We start from the raw sequence: 24,308 nt of genomic DNA, 5'->3' as shown, positions 1-24,308 counted from the left end.
ACTACCACTAGTACTACCACTAGTACGTACTACCACTAGTACTACCACTAGTATGTACTACCACTAGTACTACCACTAGTACGTACTACCACTAGAACTACCACAAGTACTACCACTAGTACTACCACTAGTACCACCACTAGTAACACCACTAGTACCACCACCAGTACCACCACCACCACCACCACCACTACCACCACTACTAATAATAATACTATAAATGATAATGTACATATCTGTTTGTAATGATAACCTGCTGGTCTTTGAGCAATGGCGGGATAATGTAGCACATGGATTTTCCATATCCAGTTGGCAGCAAAGCAGTCACATCTCTGTTTTCCAACAATGCCGTAATAATATTTACTTGGTCATTCTTAAGTTCAAAGTTAAACTTTTACCTAACGGAATTGTACAATATTTTAACAGTATCAGCAATCGCAATGATAATGAAATAACATAAGTTGCCCACGAAAGGGCCCGGGATGATCAAAGCGGGAGCCGCGAACGGTTTCCATGGCAAATGGTGTAATGTTGTCAGTGTAATGTATTTAACAGACCCAAAACGGGATGGTTTAATATAGCTTTATTACATTCATACCCATACGCACATGATCTTGTTCCAATCAATAACTGAACTATCAACAATTACATACATGCAACTGTTAGCCAGCGGCGGGCTTATCATACAAAAAGATTGGCCACTAAGAATGGCCGAGTGGTACCGATTGATAAAAGAAGCAGCCGCCAAAAAATGAACACTGTAGAGTATTCACTTCACATGCCAAAATTGTTTGATGCTAATACCTGCACCGATTGTTTTCATCTTGGTGATCACATTGAACATTATTCATTTTTTCATGTTCCTTTAAGATTTCTTAGAATCGGAATAATGCAAGAAATATATTGAATGGATAATATTTAAAAAATGCAGTGTGCTACGTGTTCGAAGATAATTTCTCCAAGAGCCAAAGGGTACAAAAGAACGTCATTGGTGACGAAGAAACGATCTGGTGATGACATTTAAGATTTTTGATATTTCGACTCCATCCACATCCGAACCGCTTCGATCAGTATTTCTGTGACATGATATATGTGATATGCATTTTTTAGCTCTACTATTCGAAGAATAGGTGGGCTATACTACTCGCCCCCAGCGTCAGCGTCTGGTTAAAGTTTTAGGGCAAGTTGGAATTTTCACTTCACATGATGAGGTAAGATAACTCCATATTATTCTTTACACAGATTATGGCCCCTGATTGACTATGGAACTTAGGTTAAAGTTAAAGGGCAAGTTGGAATATTTATTAATAACTTCTATATCCTTTGTTCAATTGACTTAATACTTCACACAGTTGTTCAGGACCATCACATAATGAGGTAACTCCATATTATCCTAAATTCAAGTTATGGCCCCTGATTGACTTTTTAGTTTTAGGGCAAGTTGGGATTTTCACTTAAAACTCCCAATACCCTTCATTCAATTGACTTAATACTTCACACAGATGTTCAGAGCCATCACATAATGAGGTTAGATAACTCCATATTATCTTTTATACAAATCATGGCCCCTGATTGACTATGAAAATCATCCAGTGCAAGGTGCTGGTTAGGCAGGTTGGGGACGCCTTTGCCCAGTTGCACAAGCACATGCATCCAAATGTGCCAGACCAAAAAACTCACATACAGGTGTACTCCAAGGTAATTTGTTATGTGAGTATAGTGTGTTTCACAAAATAAAATTTACAGTATTTACATAGTGCACTCCACAGTAAGTCAGATAAAAGTCAGATAAAAGGTTATAACATTAAACATAACATATTAAATGCATGCTTTGCAGGTAAAACAGGCATCAGGCGATACCGTGTTTCAACCAGCAATGACAATTGCAGAAGATATTCTACTCCAGCACCATGGACAAGACAACGTGGCACGACCAAAGAAATCTGTTGAAGCGGGCTGCAAACTGTGTGCGGGAACAGCTGAGACCAGAGTGGCTTCCAAGCCAGTGGTGGTCACTTCTCAGGATTTTTCGATTCTTCATTTACTCCGTACTCGCCCGGTGTGTCACTGTCAAGTCTGGATGGCAGTGGACTTCGATCCAGACTTTCACTCTCATCATTATTAAGATCCCCTTGTAAGTACCAGCCATCTTGTTTGTCTTGTATGCCTCGGCAAATGTGACGACTAGTATGCTTTATTCTTGCTACTTTCACTTATTGTGATTACTTGCACTTAGCGTACCTGTAAATTGCAGTAATTGATTCATGTTAAAAGTGTTTGTTTTCATGCTATAAATTTTACAAAACTTGCATAAGTTGTTCACAGATCATCTTAAAGCTTGTTTGTATATTTAAATTATTTGATTGGTAAATAAAAAATTGTATAAATTTTGACCAATCAAAGATTTTGGCTATAAACTACAGTCAAACCTGTTTTAAGGGTAAAATTATTGGCTGTGCCCCGTTAGACAGTTTGCCGCTTAATACACATACATTATATAGTAAAAACGTACGGGGGTAATTTGGAGTGGCCTGTTAAGGCAGGTGGCCATTTAAAGCAGGTGACCGTTCAACCAGGTTTGACTGTATGACTAAACCAAAATTTGCTTCCGGACTTGCAATGCTCTTGGCATTGTCATGGACTTGCAATTGCTCTTGGTGTTGTCATGGACTTGCAATACTCTTGGTATTGTCATGGACTTGCAATGCTCTTGGAGTTGTCATGGACTTGCATTGCTCTTGGTGTTGTCATGGACTTGCATTGCTCTTGGTGTTGTCATAGACTTGCAATGCTCTTGGTGTTTTCTTATTGAAGTTTTTATGCCCCCACAAAGTGGCGGCATATAGGGTTGCCCTTGTCCGTACGTACGTCTGTCTGTCTGTCTGTACTTACGTACGTACGTCCCGAAGATTGTTTCCGATCTAATTCTTGAAAACCGTTTGTCCAATCCTCACCAAACTTTAAACACATGTTTGTGACCATAATATCTTGATCAAGTTCGATAGTCATGGAAATCGCTTTAGTCATTTAGGAGTTACGGCCCTTTTTTGCCAAAAATGCTTCAAAAATATATGTTTCCAATCTAATTCTTGAAAACTGTTTGTCCAATCCTCACCAAACTTTAAACACATGTTTGTGACCATAATATCTTGATCAAGTTCGATAGTCATGGAAATCGCTTTAGTCATTTAGGAGTTACGGCCCTTTTTTGCCAAAAATACTTCAAAAATATATGTTTCCAATCTAATTCTTGAAAAGCATGTGTCCAATGTGGATCCAACAAGTTTTTTCCTGCCTGAATGGCGCCATATAACCTATACAGTCTTGCGATGCCGTAAAACCCAACTCAACTCAACTTATCCTATATGTGCAGATTATCCTGAATAATCATTATGGCTTATTTTCTGTGACAAAAAATCGAAGTGGGGGCATCCGTGTCCTATGGACACATTTCTAGTTTTATCTTGTTTCACCAACAAAATCAAATTTTCAGCCCCATCTGACAAGATGACAGACTTACAGTCCTTGTCAATGTACCTAAAGGAGCAGGATGAGAAAGACTACAAGGCAGCTCTCAGTAAGTCCGCGAGTTATGTAATATCTATAATTGTTGTTTAGCTGTTTCCGAATTAAATCAGGCTTTCAAGTGGGGTCATTTTTACCTTCTTCATCAGGGAAAGGCGCTACTCTTTCTTCTTTTTTGGTTGAATAATAGAATACAAGTGTTTTATTAAATGCTCTTAGAATGGCTGAAAATGCGGGAAATACAGCACTCAATTTTAAAATATTGGCTTGCCACCAAATCCCCCTAGTTGCCCAATTACTTTTACATTTGTTCAAGTACAACACAAACATCTTTAGAATCCTGAAAAACATGTACATGTTTCTCAATATAATACTGGTAGAAATGTTCAGTATTCATTTATTTACCGTATTTTGAAAAAAAATTAAATAAAGACCGATATGTTCCCTACAAAAGTTGCCCTTAAATCCCCTACTTTTTCTCTTAGGAAAGCATTGTTGTTTTTGGGCACTTGAAAGCCTGTATTATGTATATTCTTCATATTATTAAGGATAAGCATTTTTTTATTTTAATGAAAACTCCCATTTGGTTGTCTATAATCAAATGAAGATTAAAACCTCTGAATTGAGATTTAAACTTGCAAATTCCAACAAATCTAGTTTTAGGAAAACAATTATTTAAAAATATATAAAAACAATTGATTCTTAAAATCAAATGAAGTTGCATTGGTTGATAAGATATTCACTTGATCACTATGTCACTGAACAGTTCATCATTCTGGAGTTACGGCCGTCCCAGCCTGGATCTGATCCGTAAAAACCAGTACCAGCTCGCCAGTCGATCCTCACAGAGCCATACAGCGCGGACAGATGATAGCGATAATATGGGAGAAGAGGTAATATATAATATCGAGACAGGGTTTTAGTGGGGTCAATCGTTTATGAAGGATTATAAGCTTTTGTAAACGAAGAGCTGTCAAGTCAAGTCAATCTAAAGCCAATTGTTTAGTTTATTATAAAAGGCCACCAATCCAAAATACATAGAATACATCATAAATGCATGAAAACTTGAATCAGGGGAAAGCATCAGTACAAGCATATTATACATTAATATTAAATAGGATTACTTCCCTTCAACTATTTGTAAATATAAATTTTCTCCTCTCCGAAACTAATTGAAAAATGCACATAAGTATGTTTTAATTGCTTAAAATGTACTAGTTGCATGTTTCAGGTCTGGAGGCCTCTGGGAGTGACAGATGACAACCTGTTCCTCTGGATTGAGCGCCTCAGAAAGGTCTGTATGACATGTGCAATGATTCTTCTTTATATTGACCATCATTTAAAAAAATTCAAAGTCACTAGCCAAGGATACAAATATTAACATAATACATATATTATGAGAGGCATATATATACGTTGCTTCTTAATCTGAGGCTTGGATCATTCTGTTTTAAGGTAGAATTAATTCCTCCTGACCTTTATGTTTGCATTTATTTAAGATAAAAAAATCCTCATTCGAAATCACAGACTCGTAAATAGCTGAATCATCACAGAAAGAGAGTAGAAAAACAAACCAATTGTATTCACTTTATAACTGTGAACAACATCGTTGCCTTTAAAAGTACTGAAACACTGTTGGAGACCTAGAGATGTGGGTTTTATAAGGTTGTCTGGTTTAGCCTAATGTTGTCGCTGTCAGCCTAGTTATTGTCAGTGTTTTTTGTGTCAAAACATTTAACTTTTAAGATTCTCAAATGAAACTTGGTACAAATGTTGCCAGAAACAATATGCAAACAGTGCTCCAGCCAGTATTTGAAAAGTGTAGGGTGCTAGGTCAGAAAGGGCACTTTGATGCGCATTGAATGAGCCTAATTGGGCACATGCAAGGGCCATTTATTCAATTTATAAAGTGTATTAATTGTAACTACTTTCAATACTTAAAGTTTGTTATGAATACCTTACCTGTTATTTTTGCTTAAGTGTCAAAATTATGTAATTTTATTATTTCTATACTTGAATTGACTACATGAAGGCAGTGAAGATACAGAAATTGGGGGTATGGACCATTGATATTGTAATCCTGAATTGAAACCAGGCTCATATTCCTAGCTATATCTCTGTACATCTTAATACTTGCATGTGGGTAACGTAACTGTTCAATGACAACATTCAATAAAAACATCTTGTAAAAACATGTGGGAAGTTGGTTACATAACTGTTTTTTACAATGTTGTCAATGATAATATTCATGTTGTCCGTTGTCACAGGTTATTGAATGGTTAAGCTCCTCCTTGATACCATTCTGATTTGGGAGTCAATCTATAGACGACATCAATCTGTATGGTACAGTTGGATTATGGCATCTAATTGCAATGCTTTTTTACAATAATTTTTTAAATGACAGACGATGTCCTTATTTTGTAGAAGTTGGTGTGTCAACATTGAAACAGCTGGCTCTGACCAAAATCACACATATACCAACCCTCAGTATGATGGTCCCCTATCTAGACTGCACATCAAATCAGGAGTACCTGGTCAAGAGGATTAAAGGTAGACATCTATTCTACTGTTGACCACTGGATACATATACCTTTCCTCAACATGATGGTCCCCTATCTAGATTGTATGTCCAACCAGGAATACCTGGACAAGAGGATTAAGGGTAGGCATTTATTCTACTGTTGACCATAGTGGTATATATACCTTACCTCAGTATGATGGAGACTTTTTTAGATTGTATGTCCAACCAGGAAGACCTTATCAAGAGGATTAAGGGTAGACATAATATATTATTCTGTTTTGCCTGCGTTAAATTCTAGTAGCTCAGTGGGCAACAATAAGAAAAATAAATTCACCAAACGCATTGTAATGGATCAATACCATTGTACATTTTGGGCAGTGATGGGTGTGTCAGCGAGTTCTTGTGGAATCAAGGCGGTGGTGGGGGCCAGTACGGGAAACCATGGAGCGAACACTTGCCCACAGATACTCAGGTGAGAACTTCAACTCCATTCAGGTTAGAACATTGACTTGGTCTGGTTCCCTCGGGTAAAAAAATTAACTTTGGAAAGAACTTTCACTTAGATAAATACATTCACTCCGGTGAGAAGTTGAGAAATGTCACTTGGGTGGGAACCTTCACTGGGATGAAAACTTTCACTTGGGTGAGAAACTTCTCTTGGGCGGAAAACTTCACTGGGATGAAAACTTCACTTGGGTGAGAAACTTCTCTTGGGCTGGAAACTTCTCTTGGGCTGGAAACTTCACTGGGATGAAAACTTCACTTGGATGAGAAACTTCACTGGGATGAAAACTTCACTTGGGTGAGAAACTTCACTTGGGCGAGAAACTTTACTGGGATGAAAACTTCACTTGGGTGAGAAACTTCACTGGGATGAAAACTTCACTTGGGTGAGAAACTTCACTGGGATGAATACTTTACTTGGGTGAGAAACTTCACTCTGATTAGACCCTTCACTTGGGTGGGAAACTTTACTCTGATTAGACCCTTCACTTGGGTGGAAACCTTCACTCTGATTAGAACCTTCACTTGGGTGAGAACTTTATCTCGAAAAAGTATTTTCACTTGGGTTAGAACGTTCACTCAAATGTGAACCTTGACTTGGGTGAAAACTTTCACTAGGATGAAAACCTTCATAAGGGTGAAAACTTTTATTAGGATGAAAACCTTTACTTGGGTGAAAACTTTCACTCAGATGAGAAATTTCAGTGGTATTATGAAACATTCACTCAGTGAAACATTCACTCAGGTGAGAAGTTTAGGGAAATGTAAGTTTAGTTTAAGACAGTGGTCAAAATCTTGGTGGTCAAATTTAAGAAAATCATTATGAACACTCTGGAAGCTAACTGTTTAAATAATTTCTCATGAAACATGCTCAGACCATCTGCACTGTGTCTTGGTCAATTTTGAATATTGGTTACATTTTCATGCTCTTCTGTTTTTTTCATTCAAGATATTCAAATAAAACTTGGTACACATATTGCCAGAGGCAATATACATATTATGGTTTTTACCTGGTTTTAAAAAGGGCAGTGTGCTGTATGAAGGGACAGGGTGCTTAGGTTGGAAAGGGTACATTCTACCGGGCTGTGATGAACCTGAATATTAAGAATTTGACAAAAACAGAAATGTGTTTACTTGAACAGTTTCAGGTTCCAATTACCATAGATACCAAGTGTGAATATATTTATTTACATAAAATAAACTTTAGAACCGAATAAAGCAAATACTTAGTTATACCCCCCAAAACAAAGTTGGGGGGGGGGGGTATACTGGAATCGGGTTGTCCGTCTGTCCGTCTGTCTGTCTGTCCGTCTGTCCGTCCGTTTTTTTTTTTGTCCGGGATTCATCTTTGTCGTTATTGAACAAATCTTTTTCAAACTTTCAGATATTAATGGCCATGATGTAAACTTGCGCCTCTGTGAAATTGGTATGGGTCACATGACCCTGACCAGAGTTATCTCCCCTTGATGTGTTAAAGTAGGCAAAATAAGCCCTGTCCGGGATTCATCTTTGTTATTATTCAACAAATCTTTATCAAACTTTCAGAAATTAATGGCCATGTTGTAAACTTTCGCCTCTGTGAATTTGGTACAGGTCACATGACCCTGACTGGAGTTATCTCCCCTTGATGTGTTAAATTAGGCAAAATAAGCCCTGTCCGGGATTCATCTTTGTTATTATTCAACAAATCTTTATCAAACTTTCAGAAATTAATGGCCATGTTGTAAACTTTCGCCTCTGTGAATTTGGTACAGGTCACATGACCCTGACTGGAGTTATCTCCCCTTGTAGGCAAAATTAGCTTTGTCCGGCCTAACTCCAGGGCAAACAACCTAGACATGGAGGGGTGGGGGGTATTCGTTAGCCTATGGCTTACAGTTCTAGTTATCCATAGCATTTAAAGGCCAGACAGAAGGGTGCCCATGCTGGTCTCCATGTGTGCAGAATCATGATACCAAAGAAGGACAGGCTGCATTACCCTCCTATATCTCTTAATTTAAAACCCATCGTTTGTACAATGAGGCCTATAACTCTAACTCTAATATTTGTTCAGTTATGCCCAGTTTTGTCACTCTTATAATTGATCTGTTATGCCCAGTTTTGACACTCTTATAATTGATCAGATATGGCCAGTTTTGACACTCTTATAATTGATCAGTTATGCCCAGTTTTGACACTCTTATAATTGATCAGATATGGCCAGTTTTGACACTCTTATAATTGATCTGTTATGCCCAGTTTTGACACTCTTATAATTGATCTGTTATGCCCAGTTTTGACACTCTTATAATTGATCAGTTATGCCCAGTTTTGACACTCTTATAATTGATCAGTTATGCCCAGTTTTGACACTCTTATAATTGATCAGATATGGCCAGTTTTGACACTCTTATAATTGATCTGTTATGCCCAGTTTTGACACTCTTATAATTGATCAGTTATGCCCAGTTTTGACACTCTTATAATTGATCAGTTATGCCCAGTTTTGACACTCTTATAATTGATCAGATATGGCCAGTTTTGACAGTCATATATTTGTTCAGTTATGCCCAGTTTTGACAGTCATATATTTGTTCAGTTATGCCCAGTTTTGACACTCTTATAATTGATCAGTTATGCCCAGTTTTGACAGTCATATATTTGTTCTGTGCTGCCCAGTTTTGACACCGACAAGCATTGGCATTGATTTACACTTTGGTTTCTCTCCAGTTGGTGATGCACATGTTCTGCACGTACCTGGATTCCCGGCTACCCCCAGACCTAAGGTACCCCGATGGGAAAACGTTCACCAGCCAACACTTCCTTAAGACTCCAGACAAACCTAGTAACGAAATGTAGCCTTAGATGTTTTAATAACGCTTGACAACCAGATTCATCAATGAGTTTTGAACAAGTCATCCTTTTCCACTTGTATAATATGATAGAAGTATCTGATTTGTTTTTGTTTCATCAATTTTAGTTTTCAAAGTTAGAAAAGCATAAAAAAGCCAATATAGTTAAAATGCAAACATTTTCTTTTCATCATTTCTATCCATTGTCAAATATGAAGGAAATTATCCAAGTGAGAAATAATGATGAAAATTAGCATACAATTGTATAAATTCATCACAAGTTCTTCGTTTTGTTATTTAAACAGTACGCTACGGAAATTTTGTGATATATCGGAGTGCTGTTTTCCCATCAATACCCATCCTTTGTGGATTGTGGTTACCAATGGTTACTAAATAATGTCAGTTATATATTAAGTGTTTCTATGAACAAATGATTGATTGCTAAACCTTGCTCATTTTCTATATAAAAATAGTTATGTTGGTTATTATAAAAACAATTAAAAAATACTATTTTCTATCGTGAAATGAAATATGTTTTTAAAATGCCATGGTGCCCATTATTTCAGACCAAGAGGAGGATAACTTACTGCTATACCAGACCAGCATTAACCCACCACATTTCCAAGTGGTCATTAAAGACACTGTGTTCAACCTGCCCAAGGTTTTCAACTGCTTACTATAACGTCCTATTATATTTTTCATTTACTTCATCTTCTTTTGAAGGAAAAAAATAGTTTTGTTCTTGATTTGGTGTAATTTTCTGTATTGTCAATTTTGTATACTTGATATTCAAATGAAACTTGGTACACATGTTGCAAAAGATAGCTTGTAACGCAAGGTCCATAACTCTGACTCAATTATTTGTAGAGCTACATGTAATTTGCCACCTTTTTCACTAATAAACAGCAACAGGTCAGCATTGGTGTTCGCTCCGCTGCACTCTTGTTTAATATTTAAATCATTCCCCATATTTATACACCATTTTGGAGGTGAATGGCCATGTGTATAAAAGTGATATTTACTGATACAGTTCAGCTACTGCTTGTCCTGGTAATGTCATTATAAGTTTGAAGAAGATATAATGGAATCATGCTGTTGGTTATTCGGAGGGTCTGTTGTAAAATGTTTGGCTCAAAATAGTTGACAATTTAAGATGAAATGTTCTGAAACTTTTTACACATTGAGTGTTCAAAATCTGAATTCACAGATGGAGCCCCTGGTGCAATTTTTCATGCCTATTAGAAATGTCAGGCTCTAGAGTTGTTGGGTTGTTGGGAATGTGGATCAAAATGTTTTATTTCAGTGCTTAACATATTTTACCATTAGCCATTGTGACTTGTTAAAATGTACGTACCCTTTCACTTTATGTAAACATATTAGCTATTTCTGTTTTGTGGAGGGAACAGGTTGTCCTGAAATTAGGCACACACAAGGGTTTGGGGATAACAAGGGCCTGACATATAACTTGTGAGGCAGAGGTGTTCCTCTAGTCTTACAAGTTTCTTAATGTTTTGAGAGTTACTTCCCTTTGTTTATTCAGATCATTTTTTTACTTCAAATTTCCCTGAGGTACATTGTATAATATTTACAATTTCCACAAATTGTTAGATTTGAAAATTTAAACCTCGCGAAATATTGATAACTTATATCTTTATCCAGTGCTTATGATAAAATTATTTTTTAATAGTAGTGTCTGGCCATCCAACATGTACATGTATCTATAAAACTAATCAAAATTTGCTTAACATAAAAAATGTGATAAAGGACAGCAATAAGAATAATCTACAATTTGTAATGATTTTTACCGCTACCTGTTCAGTATTCAAGGTATACTAGAGGCATGTTCCAGGTACAATAGAGGCGTGTTCCAGGTACAATAGAGGCGTGGTCCAGGTACGTGTTCCAGGTACAATAGAGGCGTGTTCCAGGTACGTGTTCCAGGTACAATAGAGGCGTGTTCCAGGTACGTGTTCCAGGTACAATAGAGGCATGTTCCAGGTACGTGTTCCAGGTACAATAGAGGCGTGTTCCAGATACGTGTTCCAGGTACAATAGAGGCGTGTTCCAGGTACATGTTTCAGGTACAATAGAGGCGTGTTCCATGTACATGTTCCAGGTACAATAGAGGCATGTTCCAGGTACGTGTTCCAGGTACAATAGAGGCGTGTTCCAGATACGTGTTCCAGGTACAATAGAGGCGTGTTCCAGGTACGTGTTCCAGGTACAATAGAGGCGTGTTCCAGATACGTGTTCCAGGTACAATAGAGGCGTGTTCCAGGTACGTGTTTCAGGTACAATAGAGGCGTGTTCCAGGTACATGTTCCAGGTACAATAGAGGCATGTTCCAGGTACGTGTTCCAGGTAGAGTAGAGGCGTGTTCCAGGTACGTGTTCCAGATACAATAGAGGCATGTTCCAGATACGTGTTCCAGGTACAATAGAGGCGTGTTCCAGGTACGTGTTTCAGGTACAATAGAGGCGTGTTCCAGGTACGTGTTCCAGGTACAATACAGGCGTGTTCCAGGTACAATAGAGGCGTGTTCCAGGTATGTGTTCCAGGTACAATAGAGGGGTGTTCCAGGTATGTGTTCCAGGTACAATACAGGCGTGTTCCAGGTACAATAGAGGCGTGTTCCAGGTACAATAGAGGCGTGTTCCAGGTACAATAGAGGCGTGTTCCAGGTACAATACAGGGGTGTTCCAGGTACAATACAGGCGTGTTCCAGGTACAATAGAGGCGTGTTCCAGGTACAATAGAGGCGTGTTCCAGGTATGTGTTCCAGGTACAATAGAGGCGTGTTCCAGGTACGTGTTCCAGGTACAATACAGGCGTGTTCCATGTACAATAGAGGCGTGTTCCAGGTATGTGTTCCAGGTACAATAGAGGCGTGTTACAGGTACATGTTTCAGGTATAATAGAGTCGTGTTCCAGGTACGTGTTCCAGGTACAATACAGGCGTGTTTCAGGTACAATAGAGGCGTGTTCCAGGTACAATAGAGGCGTGTTCCAGGTACGTGTTCCAGGTACAATAGAGGCGTGTTCCAGGTACGTGTTCCAGGTACAATAGAGGCATGTTCCAGGTACGTGTTCCAGGTACAATAGAGGCGTGTTCCAGATACGTGTTCCAGGTACAATAGAGGCGTGTTCCAGGTACATGTTTCAGGTACAATAGAGGCGTGTTCCATGTACATGTTCCAGGTACAATAGAGGCATGTTCCAGGTACGTGTTCCAGGTACAATAGAGGCGTGTTCCAGATACGTGTTCCAGGTACAATAGAGGCGTGTTCCAGGTACGTGTTCCAGGTACAATAGAGGCGTGTTCCAGATACGTGTTCCAGGTACAATAGAGGCGTGTTCCAGGTACGTGTTTCAGGTACAATAGAGGCGTGTTCCAGGTACATGTTCCAGGTACAATAGAGGCATGTTCCAGGTACGTGTTCCAGGTAGAGTAGAGGCGTGTTCCAGGTACGTGTTCCAGATACGTGTTCCAGGTACAATAGAGGCGTGTTCCAGGTACGTGTTCCAGGTACAATAGAGGCGTGTTCCAGGTACGTGTTCCAGGTACAATACAGGCGTGTTCCAGGTACAATAGAGGCGTGTTCCAGGTACAATAGAGGCGTGTTCCAGGTATGTGTTCCAGGTACAATAGAGGGGTGTTCCAGGTATGTGTTCCAGGTACAATACAGGCGTGTTCCAGGTACAATAGAGGCGTGTTCCAGGTACAATAGAGGCGTGTTCCAGGTACAATAGAGGCGTGTTCCAGGTACAATAGAGGCGTGTTCCAGGTACAATACAGGGGTGTTCCAGGTACAATACAGGCGTGTTCCAGGTACAATAGAGGCGTGTTCCAGGTACAATAGAGGCGTGTTCCAGGTATGTGTTCCAGGTACAATAGAGGCGTGTTCCAGGTACGTGTTCCAGGTACAATACAGGCGTGTTCCATGTACAATAGAGGCGTGTTCCAGGTATGTGTTCCAGGTACAATAGAGGCGTGTTACAGGTACATGTTTCAGGTATAATAGAGTCGTGTTCCAGGTACGTGTTCCAGGTACAATACAGGCGTGTTTCAGGTACAATAGAGGCGTGTTCCAGGTACAATAGAGGCGTGTTCCAGGTATGTGTTTCAGGTATAATAGAGGCGTGTTCCAGGTACAATAGAGGCGTGTTCCAGGTACGTGTTTCATGTACAATAAAGGCGTGTTCCAGGTACGTTTTTCAGGTACAATAGAGGCGTGTTCCAGGTACGTGTTCCAGGTACAATAGAGGGGTGTTCCAGGTATGTGTTCCAGGTACAATAGAGGGGTGTTCCAGGTACGTGTTCCAGGTACAATAGAGGTGTGTTCCAGGTATGTGTTTCAGGTACAATAGAGGCGTGTTCCAGGTACGTGTTCCAGGTACAATAGAGGGGTGTTCCAGGTATATGTTTCAGGTACAATAGAGGCGTGTTCTAGGTACGTGTTCCAGGTACAATAGAGGTGTGTTCCAGGTACATGTTCCAGGTACAATAGAGGGGTGTTCCAGGTGTGTTCCAGGTACAATAGAGGCGTGTTCCAGGTACATGTTTCAGGTACAATAGAGGCGTGTTCCAGGTACAATAGAGGCGTGTTCCAGGTACATGTTTCAGGTACAATAGAGGCGTGGTCCAGGTACGTGTTCCAGGTACAATAGAGGTGTGTTCCAGGTACGTGTTCCAGGTACAATAGAGGCGTGTTCCAGGTACGTGTTTCAGGTACAATAGTGGCGTGTTTCAGGTACGTGTTCCAGGTACAATAGAGGCGTGTTCCAGGTACATGTTCCAGGTACAATAGATTCATGTTCCAGGTACGTGTTCCAGATACAATAGAGGCGTGTTCCAGATACAATAGAGGCGCGTTCCAGGTATGTGTTCCAGGTACAATAGAGGCGTGTTCCAGGTATGTGTTTCAGGTACAATAGAGGCCTGTTCCAGGTACGTGTTCCAGGTACAATAGAGGCGTGTTCCAGGTACGTGTTCCAGATACAATAGAGGCGTGTTCCAGGTACAATAGAGGCGTGTTCCAGGTATGTGTTCCAGGTACAATAGAGGCGTGTTCCAGGTACAATAGAGGCGTGTTCCAGGTACATTTTCAAGATACAATAGAGGCGTCTCTCCATCCTATCTTTAAAACTGAGCAATATTGCCCAACATGAAAATTGTAATGAATAACCTTCAGCAATAAGAGTTATCTACAATTTGTAAATCTCAAGTTGTATGTTTTCAGGGTAGAAACAACATGTCCCATGCCATCCTGTTTTTCCTGTACCACATACAGCACAAGGAAAATGGAATGTTAGAGTAGGCTTACTTGGCTGTTGATTTTTAATGTGCTTCATTTAAAGGTAATTTCCATAATAAGTATGTGATATGAAACTCAATTACATTATTGACTTAGGCTTGATTTTCTTTTCACAAATTAAATTGTTCATCCTATTGTCTATATTTTAATGACTGTTCAGAAATCGTTTTTCCGCCGATTGTTCAGAGTTTTTTAAAATTAACAACGTTAACTTCATCGTTGTTAACTTTCAAAATTACTGCTCAGGAAGTTTAATGGATGCACATGTTATTTGCTGAATTTCTAACAAGATCTGAGACAACTATTTCCACTGTTCTTGTTTATAATCATATAACCAATCATCAAGTAGTTAATGTTTGAACGTTAACAATGAAGTCGTTAATCACGTTGTTAACTTTAACAATGTATTGAACAATCTTGTCAATGGTAAAGTATTTAAAGACAAAAATAAGCATTTAGGAAGTATATAAGTTTAAAGCTCGAGAAAAAAAATCACGGTATTGTGGTAGCCTTAGTATTATTGGACGAGTCAGCGTTGTGCAAAAACGCCAAACTCTTAAACCATTCAAGATATTCAAATGAAACTTAATACACATGTTTACAGGCAAAATGTGTAGCAAGGTACGTAACTCTGGCAACAATTATTGTTGATTTATGCGCCTGTGTCAGCATTTATCCTGCTGCACTCTTGCTTAAAGAAAATAGTGCAAATGTTAATATTAACATTATAGATACACTTGACGTTGGACGCTGTTTTACCTTGTTAAATATCCCTACTAAGTTTTGTCCCCTGATCAACCAAGAAAAGAAGACTAGCTTTGTCAATGGATCATAGTTACCTAAATAACATCAAACTAGTTTTGTCAATTGATCATTGTTCCCTTAGTAACTTCAGACTAGCTTTGTCAATTGATCATAGTTACCTAAATAACTTCAAACTAGTTTTGTCATTTGAATACAGTGCCCTTAGCTTCAAACTAGCTTTGTCAATTGATCATAGTTGCCCTAGTAACTTCAGACTAGCTTTGTCAATTGATCATAGTTACCTTAATAACTCCAGACTAGCTTTGTCAATTGATCATAGTTGCCTTAGTGACTTCAGACTAGCTTTGTCAATTGATCATAGTTGCCTTAGTGACTTCAAACTAGCTTTGTCAATTGATCATAGTTGCCTTAGTGACTTCAGACTAGCTTTGTCAATTGATCATAGTTACCTTAATAACTTCAGAGTAGCTTTGTCAATTGATCATAGTTACCTTAATAACTCCAGACTAGCTTTGTCAATTGATCATAGTTGCCTTAGTGACTTCAGACTAGCTTTGTCAATTGATCATAGTTGCCTTAGTGACTTCAAACTAGCTTTGTCAATTGATCATAGTTGCCTTAGTGACTTCAGACTAGCTTTGTCAATTGATCATAGTTACCTTAGTAACTTCAGACTAGCTTTGTCAATTGTTCATAGTTGCCCTAGTAACTTCAGACTAGCTTTGTCAATTGATCATAGTTACCTTAATAACTCCAGACTAGCTTTGTCAATTGATCATAGTTGCCTTAGTGACTTCAGACTAGCTTTGTCAATTGATTATAGTTGCCTTAGTAACTTCAGACTAGCTTTGTCAATTGATCATAGTTGCCCTAGTAACTTCAGACTAGCTTTGTCAATTGATCATAGTTACCTTAATAACTCCAGACTAGCTTTGTCAATTGATCATAGTTGCCTTAGTGACTTCAGACTAGCTTTGTCAATTGATCATAGTTGCCTTAGTTACTTCAGACTAGCTTTGTCAATTGATCATAGTTGCCTTAGTGACTTCAGACTAGCTTTGTCAATTGATCATAGTTACCTTAATAACTTCAGACTAGCTTTGTCAATTGATCATAGTTGCCTTAGTGACTTCAGACTAGCTTTGTCAATTGATCATAGTTGCCTTAGTGACTTCAGACTAGCTTTGTCAATTGATCATAGTTGCCTTAGTGACTTCAAACTAGCTTTGTCAATTGATCATAGTTGCCTTAGTGACTTCAGACTAGCTTTGTCAATTGATCATAGTTACCTTAATAACTTCAGACTAGCTTTGTCAATTGTTCATAGTTGCCCTAGTAACTTCAGACTAGCTTTGTCAATTGATCATAGTTACCTTAATAACTTCAGACTAGCTTTGTCAATTGATCATAGTTGCCTTAGTGACTTCAGACTAGCTTTGTCAATTGATCATAGTTGCCTTAGTTACTTCAGACTAGCTTAGTCAATTGATCATAGTTGCCCTAGTAACTTCAGACTAGCTTTGTCAATTGATCATAGTTACCTTAATAACTCCAGACTAGCTTTGTCAATTGATCATAGTTGCCTTAGTGACTTCAGACTAGCTTTGTCAATTGATCATAGTTGCCTTAGTAACTTCAGACTAGCTTTGTCAATTGATCATAGTTGCCTTAGTTACTTCAGACTAGCTTAGTCAATTGATCATAGTTGTCTTAGTGACTTCAGACTAGCTTTGTCAATTGATCATAGTTACCTTAGTGACTTCAGACTAGCTTTGTCAATTGATCATAGTTGCCTTAGTTACTTCAGACTAGCTTAGTCAATTGATCATAGTTGCCTTAGTGACTTCAAACTAGCTTTGTCAATTGATCATAATTGCCTTAATTACTTCGAACTAGCGTTGTCAATTGATTATAGTTGCCTTAGTTAATTCAGACTAGCTTAGTCAATTGATCATAGTTGCCTTAGTGACTTCAAACTAGCTTTGTCAATTGATCATAATTGCCTTAATTACTTCGAACTAGCTTGGTCAATTGATTATAGTTACCTTAATAACTTCAGACTAGCTTAGTCAATTGATCATAGTTACCTTAATAACTTCAGACTAGCTTTGTCAATTGATCATAGTTACCTTAATAACTTAAGACTAGCTTTGTCAATTGTTCATAGTTGCCCTAGTAACTTCAGACTAGCTTTGTCAATTGATCATAGTTACCTTGATAACTTAAGACTAGCTTTGTCAATTGTTCATAGTTGCCCTAGTAACTTCAGACTAGCTTTGTCAATTGATCATAGTTACCTTGATAACTTCAGACTAGCTTTGTCAATTGTTCATAGTTGCCCTAGTAACTTCAGACTAGCTTTGTCAATTGATTATAGTTGCCCTAGTAACTTCAGACTAGCTTTGTCAATTGATCATAGTTACCTTGATAACTTCAGACTAGCTTTGTCAATTGTTCATAGTTGCCCTAGTAACTTCAGACTAGCTTTGTCAAAGGATCATAGTTACCTAAATAACTTCAGACTAGCTTTGTCTATTGATCATAGTTGCCTTAATAACTTCAGACTAGCTTTGTCAATTGATCATAGTTGCCTTAGTAACTTCAGACTTGCTTTGTTAATTGATCACAGTTCCCTTAATAACTTCAGACAAGCTTTGTCAATTGATCACAGTTACCTTAATAACTTCAGACTAGCTTTGTCATTTGATCATAGTTGCCTTGTAACTTCACACTAGCTTTGTCAATTGATCATAGTTGCCTTAGTAACTTCAGACTAGCTTTGTCAATTGATCATAGTTGCCTTAGTAACTTCAGACTAGCTTTGTCAATTGATCATAGTTGCCTTAGTAACTTCAGACTAGCTTTGTCAATTGATCATAGTTGCCTTAGTAACTTCAGACTAGCTTTGTCAATTGATCATAGTTGCCTTAGTGACTTCAGACTAGCTTTGTCAATTGATCATAGTTGCCTTAGTGACTTCAGACTAGCTTTGTCAATTGATCATAGTTACCTTGATAACTTCAGACTAGCTTTGTCAATTGTTCATAGTTGCCCTAGTAACTTCAGACTAGCTTTATCAATGGATCATAGTTACCTTGATAACTTCAGACTAGCTTTGTCAATTGATCATAGTTGCCTTAATAACTTCAGACTAGCTTTGTCAATTGATCATAGTTGCCTTAGTAACTTCAGACTTGCTTTGTCAATTGATCACAGTTCCCTTAATAACTTCAGACTAGCTTTGTCAATTGATCACAGTTACCTTAATAACTTCAGACTAGCTTTGTCATTTGATCATAGTTGCCTTGTAACTTCACACTAGCTTTGTCAATTGATCATAGTTGCCTTAGTAACTTCAGACTAGCTTTGTTAATTGATCATAGTTGCCTTAGTAACTTCAGACTAGCTTTGTCCTTTGATCATAGTTGCCTTAGTAACTTCAGACTAGCTTTGTCAATTGATCATAGTTGCCTTAGTAACTTCAGAATAGCTTTGTCAATTGATCATAGTTGCCTTAGTTACTTCAGACTAGCTTTGTCAATTGATCATAGTTGCCTTAGTGACTTCAGACTAGCTTTGTCAATTGATCATAGTTGCCTTAGTAACTTCAGACTAGCTTTGTCAATTGATCATAGTTGCCTAAGTAACTTCAGACTAGTTTTGTCAATTGATCATAGTTGCCTTAGTTACTTCAGACTAGCTTAGTCAATTGATCATAGTTGCCCTAGTAACTTCAGACTAGCTTTGTCAATTGATCATAGTTGCCCTAGTAACTTCAGACTAGCTTTGTCAATTGATCATAGTTGCCCTAGTAACTTCAGACTAGCTTGGTCAATTGATCATAGTTGCCCTAGTAACTTCAGACTAGCTTTGTCAATTGATCATAGTTACCTTAGTAACTTCAGACCAGCTTTGTCAATTGATCATAGTTGCCTTATTAACGATTGTTACTCCCTCTTTTTTCAGGAGAGCAAATCTTGGAATGTCTGGGGTCAACCTACTATGTGTCCTGGACAGATGAACGTTAGGGGATCATTGGCCTTTAAGGGAGATAACTCTTTACATGGATAATGGGGATAACTCTCGACATGGTAGTGGTGTTTGCCTGTTTAATGGTGGTTAAAGTTATATACCATCATTTATGATGACTGGAGCTACGAGATATTGTGAAAAAGTGTTTAGAAAAGGGCGAACTAGTGAGACATTCGTGAACAAGTTTTAACACAATTAAATGGACAACTTTTTTTGTAAATAAGAATTGATGCTTAGTTGCTTCGAAACAGTAAGTTTATATATGTTATTTTATTATTTTAAATTATGCAACATAGTATCATTGACTTCATTTTGTGTTTTTTTTTATCTTAAACTTGAAAATAAAAAAAGTTGTAAAAATGGTATATCTGTGAGAGTGCAGCTTTAAACTTGATTAAAACTATTTGTAATAAAAAACAAAAACCATCGCACTATCTCATCTCTTTGTCCCCCTATATTTGTGCGCTCTGGTTATCCCCTCAATATCAAACTCCTGTGTAATATCGTGCCAACGAGATTGACTTGGTATAACTTGAGGGGTATTCTGACAGCGTTAAATGCAACTGAAGCGATGATAATTGTGCGATAGAACGTTCTTGTATCTCCCGTTAAATCAACATTTTCGGGACACTGTGGTTGAACAATTTTCTAGATATAGCTAGAAATAAATATTTGACTGGCATGTTTAAACCTCTTGGGTAAGGTCACAGAGGCACTTGTCTCTTCTGGTAAACATCAGTTTTAAAGGGACTAGACACCAGATGGTCCCAAAAATTCAGCAAATACATTATTTGCTTAAAACACGTGATTAGAACAGATGTATATACCGACGTTAATTTTAAATTTCCTGAGATTTACGTGATTGACAACCCAAGTAAATTTCCAATTTGAAAAATACGCAAAAACTGCAAAAGATACATGTGTTGTAAGCGATGTGAAACGTCATTAAGCAAGATTCAATGTGTTGTACTCAACGGTATTAATTTTATGTAAGATTTTGATAAAAAAAAAATTCTTGCAATCTGACCATCTGGTGTCTAGTCCCTTTAATGAAAATTGTCAATTTCATTCGAACTCCGTTGGCTCGAACTCACAGGGACCGGTGAAAATACTTCGAGCCGCAGAAAAATCGAGCCAAGCGGGATGGTTTACCTTTAGTTTAAAGAAATCGATCCTTTACATCTAGTTCGAGCCCCCGAGGATTTCGAACCAAGCGAGTTTGAGCCAACGGGTTCAACTGTACTATGTTATAACCACATAAACAGGGTTTTCCATGTATAAAAGTGTGAAAAATCAACAAACATCAAGTAATAAGTTGCAACAAGTTTTGTTTTATACATATAATGATCAAAAATATATAATAATAAACAAACAAACAGAAAACAAAATTTGCCAGCAGCAGGATTTGAACCGTGCCACTACTCTGGGTCTGTAGATAGACCTTTTTCTATGCGGCTAACCATATTCATGTTTTCTATAATTTTTATTCTGGACAGGGCTGAGGGGGCTATTTCTATGCGGGTATCCATGTCCATGTACTTGATAATGATTTATGGGGACAAGGGCCTTATTTCTATGCGCTATCCATGCACATATAATTTTGATAATTTTCATTCAGGATGAGGGGCTAATTTCTATACGGCTATACATGTTTGTATAATTCTGATAACTTTCATTTAGGATGAGGGGCTAACATTCTATAAGGCTATCCATGTCCATAAAAAATTGATTATTTTCATTCTGGACGAGGGGCTAGTTTTTTAAGCCGCTCTTCATATTCATATAATTTTGATGATTTTCATTCAGGACGAGGGGCTAATTTCTATGCGGCTATCCATGTTTGTACAGTTCGATAATTTTCATTCTGGACGAGGGGCTTATTTCTATGCGGCTATCCATATTTGTATAGTTCGTAATTTCCATTCAGGAAGAGGCGCTAATTGCTAAGCGGTTATACATGTTTATGTATATTTTCGATAATTTTCATTCTGGAAGAGGGGCTTATTTCTATGCGACTATCTGTTCATATAATTTCAATAATTTTCATTCAGGGCGGGAGCTTATTTCTATGCGACTATCCATGTTTATGTATTATTTCGATAATTTTCATTCTGGACGAGGGGCTAATTTCTATGCGGCTATCCATTTTTAGCTCGACTATTCGAAGAATATGGAGAGCTATACTACTCACCCAAGCGTCGGCGACGGCGTCAGCGTCATCGTCACCCCTTGGTTAAGGTTTTGCGTGCAAGCACACATCAGTTAATATCTCAGCAACTACTTGAGGTTTTGCATTGAGACTTTATACAATGGTAATTCAACCATCCAACCTACTTAATTAACCAAGTTTGATAACTCTACTTTGCATTTAATGCCAATAATAGGCCTTTATTATTTGACTTAGAAATTCTGGTTAAGGATTTGCGTGCAAGCACACATAGGTTAATATCTCAGCAACTACTTGAGGTATTGCATTGAGACTTGATACAATGGTACTCAACCATCCAACCTACTCAATTAACCAAGTTAGATAACTCTAGTTTGCATTTGATGCCAATAATAGGCCTTTATTATTTGACTTAGAAATTCAGGTTAAGGTTTTGCGTGCAAGCACACATAGAATTATATCTCAGCAACTAGTTGAGGTATTGCATTGACACTTGATACAATGGTACTCAACCATCCAACCTACTTAATTAACCAAGTTAGATAACTCTAGTTTGCATTTAATTAAAAAAATAGGCCTTTATTATTTGACTTAGAAATTCTGGTTAAGGTTTTGCGTGCAAGCACACATAGGTAAATATTTCAGCAACTACTTGTGGTATTGCATTGAGACTTTATACAATGGTACTCAACCATCCAATCTAATTAATTAACCAAGTTAGATAATCTACTTTGCATTTAATGCAAATAATTGCCCTTTATTATTCGACTTAGAAATTCTGGTTAAGGTTTTGTGTGCAAGCACACATTATTTTAATATCAAAGCAACTACTTGATGTATTGCATTGAGACTCGATACAATGGTACTCAACCATCCAACCTACTTAATTAACCATGTAAGATAACTCTAGTTTCATTTAATGCAAATAATTGCCCTTTATTATTCGACATAGAAATTCTGGTTAAGGTTTTGCGTGTAAGCACACATAGGTTAAATTCTAAGCAACTACTCTATGTATTGATTTGAGACTTTGTAGAATGGTATTCAACCACTCAACGTAATTGATAACCCAGATATATAACTGTATTTTGCAAATAATTGCCCTTTATTATTAGACTTAAAAAATCTGGTTGAAATTTTGCATGTAACCACATTTATGTTAATATCTCAGCACATCATGAATTGCATTGAAATTTAATCTAACAGTGATCCATGCATGTTTGGCCAAAACTTTTCAATCCTTACACTGAAAGCGGCGGAATAGTCGAGCACGCTGTCTCTGTGACAGCTCTTGTTATATATAATTTAGAATATTTTCATTCAGGTCGAGGGGCTAATTTCTATGCGGCTATCAATGTTTATGTTTAATTTCGATGTTTTTCATTCTGGACGCGGTGCTAATTTCTATGCGGCTATCCATATATATATATATAATTCGATAATTTTCATTCTGGACGAGGGGTTAATTTCTATGCGGTTATCCATATACAGATCAATATTTATATAATTTTTATAATTTTAAGTATTGACGAGTGGCTTATTGCTATGTGAGGCTATCCATATTTATTGTTAACGAAGCAACACTCGCTGACCGTGCTGTATATATTTTTTACCATTTTTTCAGGAAAATGTTGTATCTGTCTTTTCTGTCGATGGAAATAAAAAAAAAATTCGAAATAAAAGTACCCAAATAGAAAAACAGTAATATAAAACTCAACACACAGGTTGTTATCAGACGAGCTTAAATTATGTTTTTGGCTGATAATTAGCCATTAACTGTCAAAAGCGCATTCAATTACACTGAAGTATTTCCCCATGCAAATTATTCAACAATAGATCAAACATTTAAACGAGTCTGAAATATAAAGGAAATAGTGTACCAAATTTTATTTTCCTCAAATACTTCAAAAGCTGAACAAACATATTATTGATATATAAGATAAGACATAAAGGGTACTATATATATATACAATGACGAGCCCATAAGGAAAACTTCGATCAAATATAACATACAAAAGGAACTCGTTCACGTGTTAAAGGGTCAGACAAGGATTGTTAGTATACCTTTTGAAATAATAACAAAATACTTGTTTCAATGATAAAGCAGTTTGACTTAAGAAAAAATGGCTGAATTGGTAGCATATGATATTTGAGCTTTCTTCAGCGCATATTTATGTTACAAGTATATCTTCTTCATTTTTGGACAGAAATGTTCACTCAAATGATGCACTACTCAATGAAAGGTCTGTAGACATCGATTAAAATAACTTGAACAACGCACTAACGTGTGCTGATTTATATGATATAACATTAGTCATGCAATTTCAAAGTATACAGAAAATGCAAGAAAATAGATCAGCCAGTTGTCATGTATTTTGACGTTACGTTTCACGGTACTATATCGGTGATGAGCACATGTTTTTGTTAAACGAGCGTTCGTTGTACTATTTTAGTTTTTAAAACGTACATTCCGTATTTTGGAGACCTCCCCAGGGGATTTTTTTCTCAAAACGAGGGAACTTAGACATAAGGCCAAGAGTTTTTTCACGCTCCTCAAAATGCGTCAATATAATATGATATTATCGTACATGACAGATGTCTGGAAACTTGTAAACAAGAAAACCAGGGCAGTTTGCTCCCAACTAGGA

The 24,308-nt window shown here is 37.5% G+C and overlaps 2 protein-coding genes across 2 annotated transcripts in view; both read left to right on the top strand.

The window, feature by feature from the left end:
• LOC128203144 (uncharacterized) overlaps positions 1-24,308 on the top strand; it is a 175,012-nt gene that overhangs the window by 106,204 nt on the left and 44,500 nt on the right. The window lies entirely within an intron of this gene.
• Positions 1,579-19,921, top strand: LOC128245995 (transmembrane protein 209-like). Its single transcript, XM_052964203.1, has 13 exons — positions 1,579-1,698; positions 1,990-2,134; positions 3,494-3,589; positions 4,261-4,418; positions 4,757-4,875; positions 5,556-5,581; positions 5,950-6,075; positions 6,345-6,390; positions 6,425-6,518; positions 9,260-9,374; positions 9,948-10,042; positions 14,622-14,695; positions 19,428-19,921. The coding sequence occupies exons 1-13, from the start codon at positions 1,579-1,581 to the stop codon at positions 19,480-19,482; spliced, it is 1,269 nt and encodes a 422-aa protein (XP_052820163.1). The 3' UTR covers positions 19,483-19,921.

This window comes from Mya arenaria, chromosome 9 (genome assembly GCF_026914265.1).
Source record: "Mya arenaria isolate MELC-2E11 chromosome 9, ASM2691426v1".
In the NCBI taxonomy this organism is placed as follows: Eukaryota; Metazoa; Mollusca; class Bivalvia; order Myida; family Myidae; genus Mya; species Mya arenaria.
The sequence above is the reverse complement of the archived record's forward strand: the minus strand, read 5'-3'. Positions and strand labels throughout refer to the sequence as shown.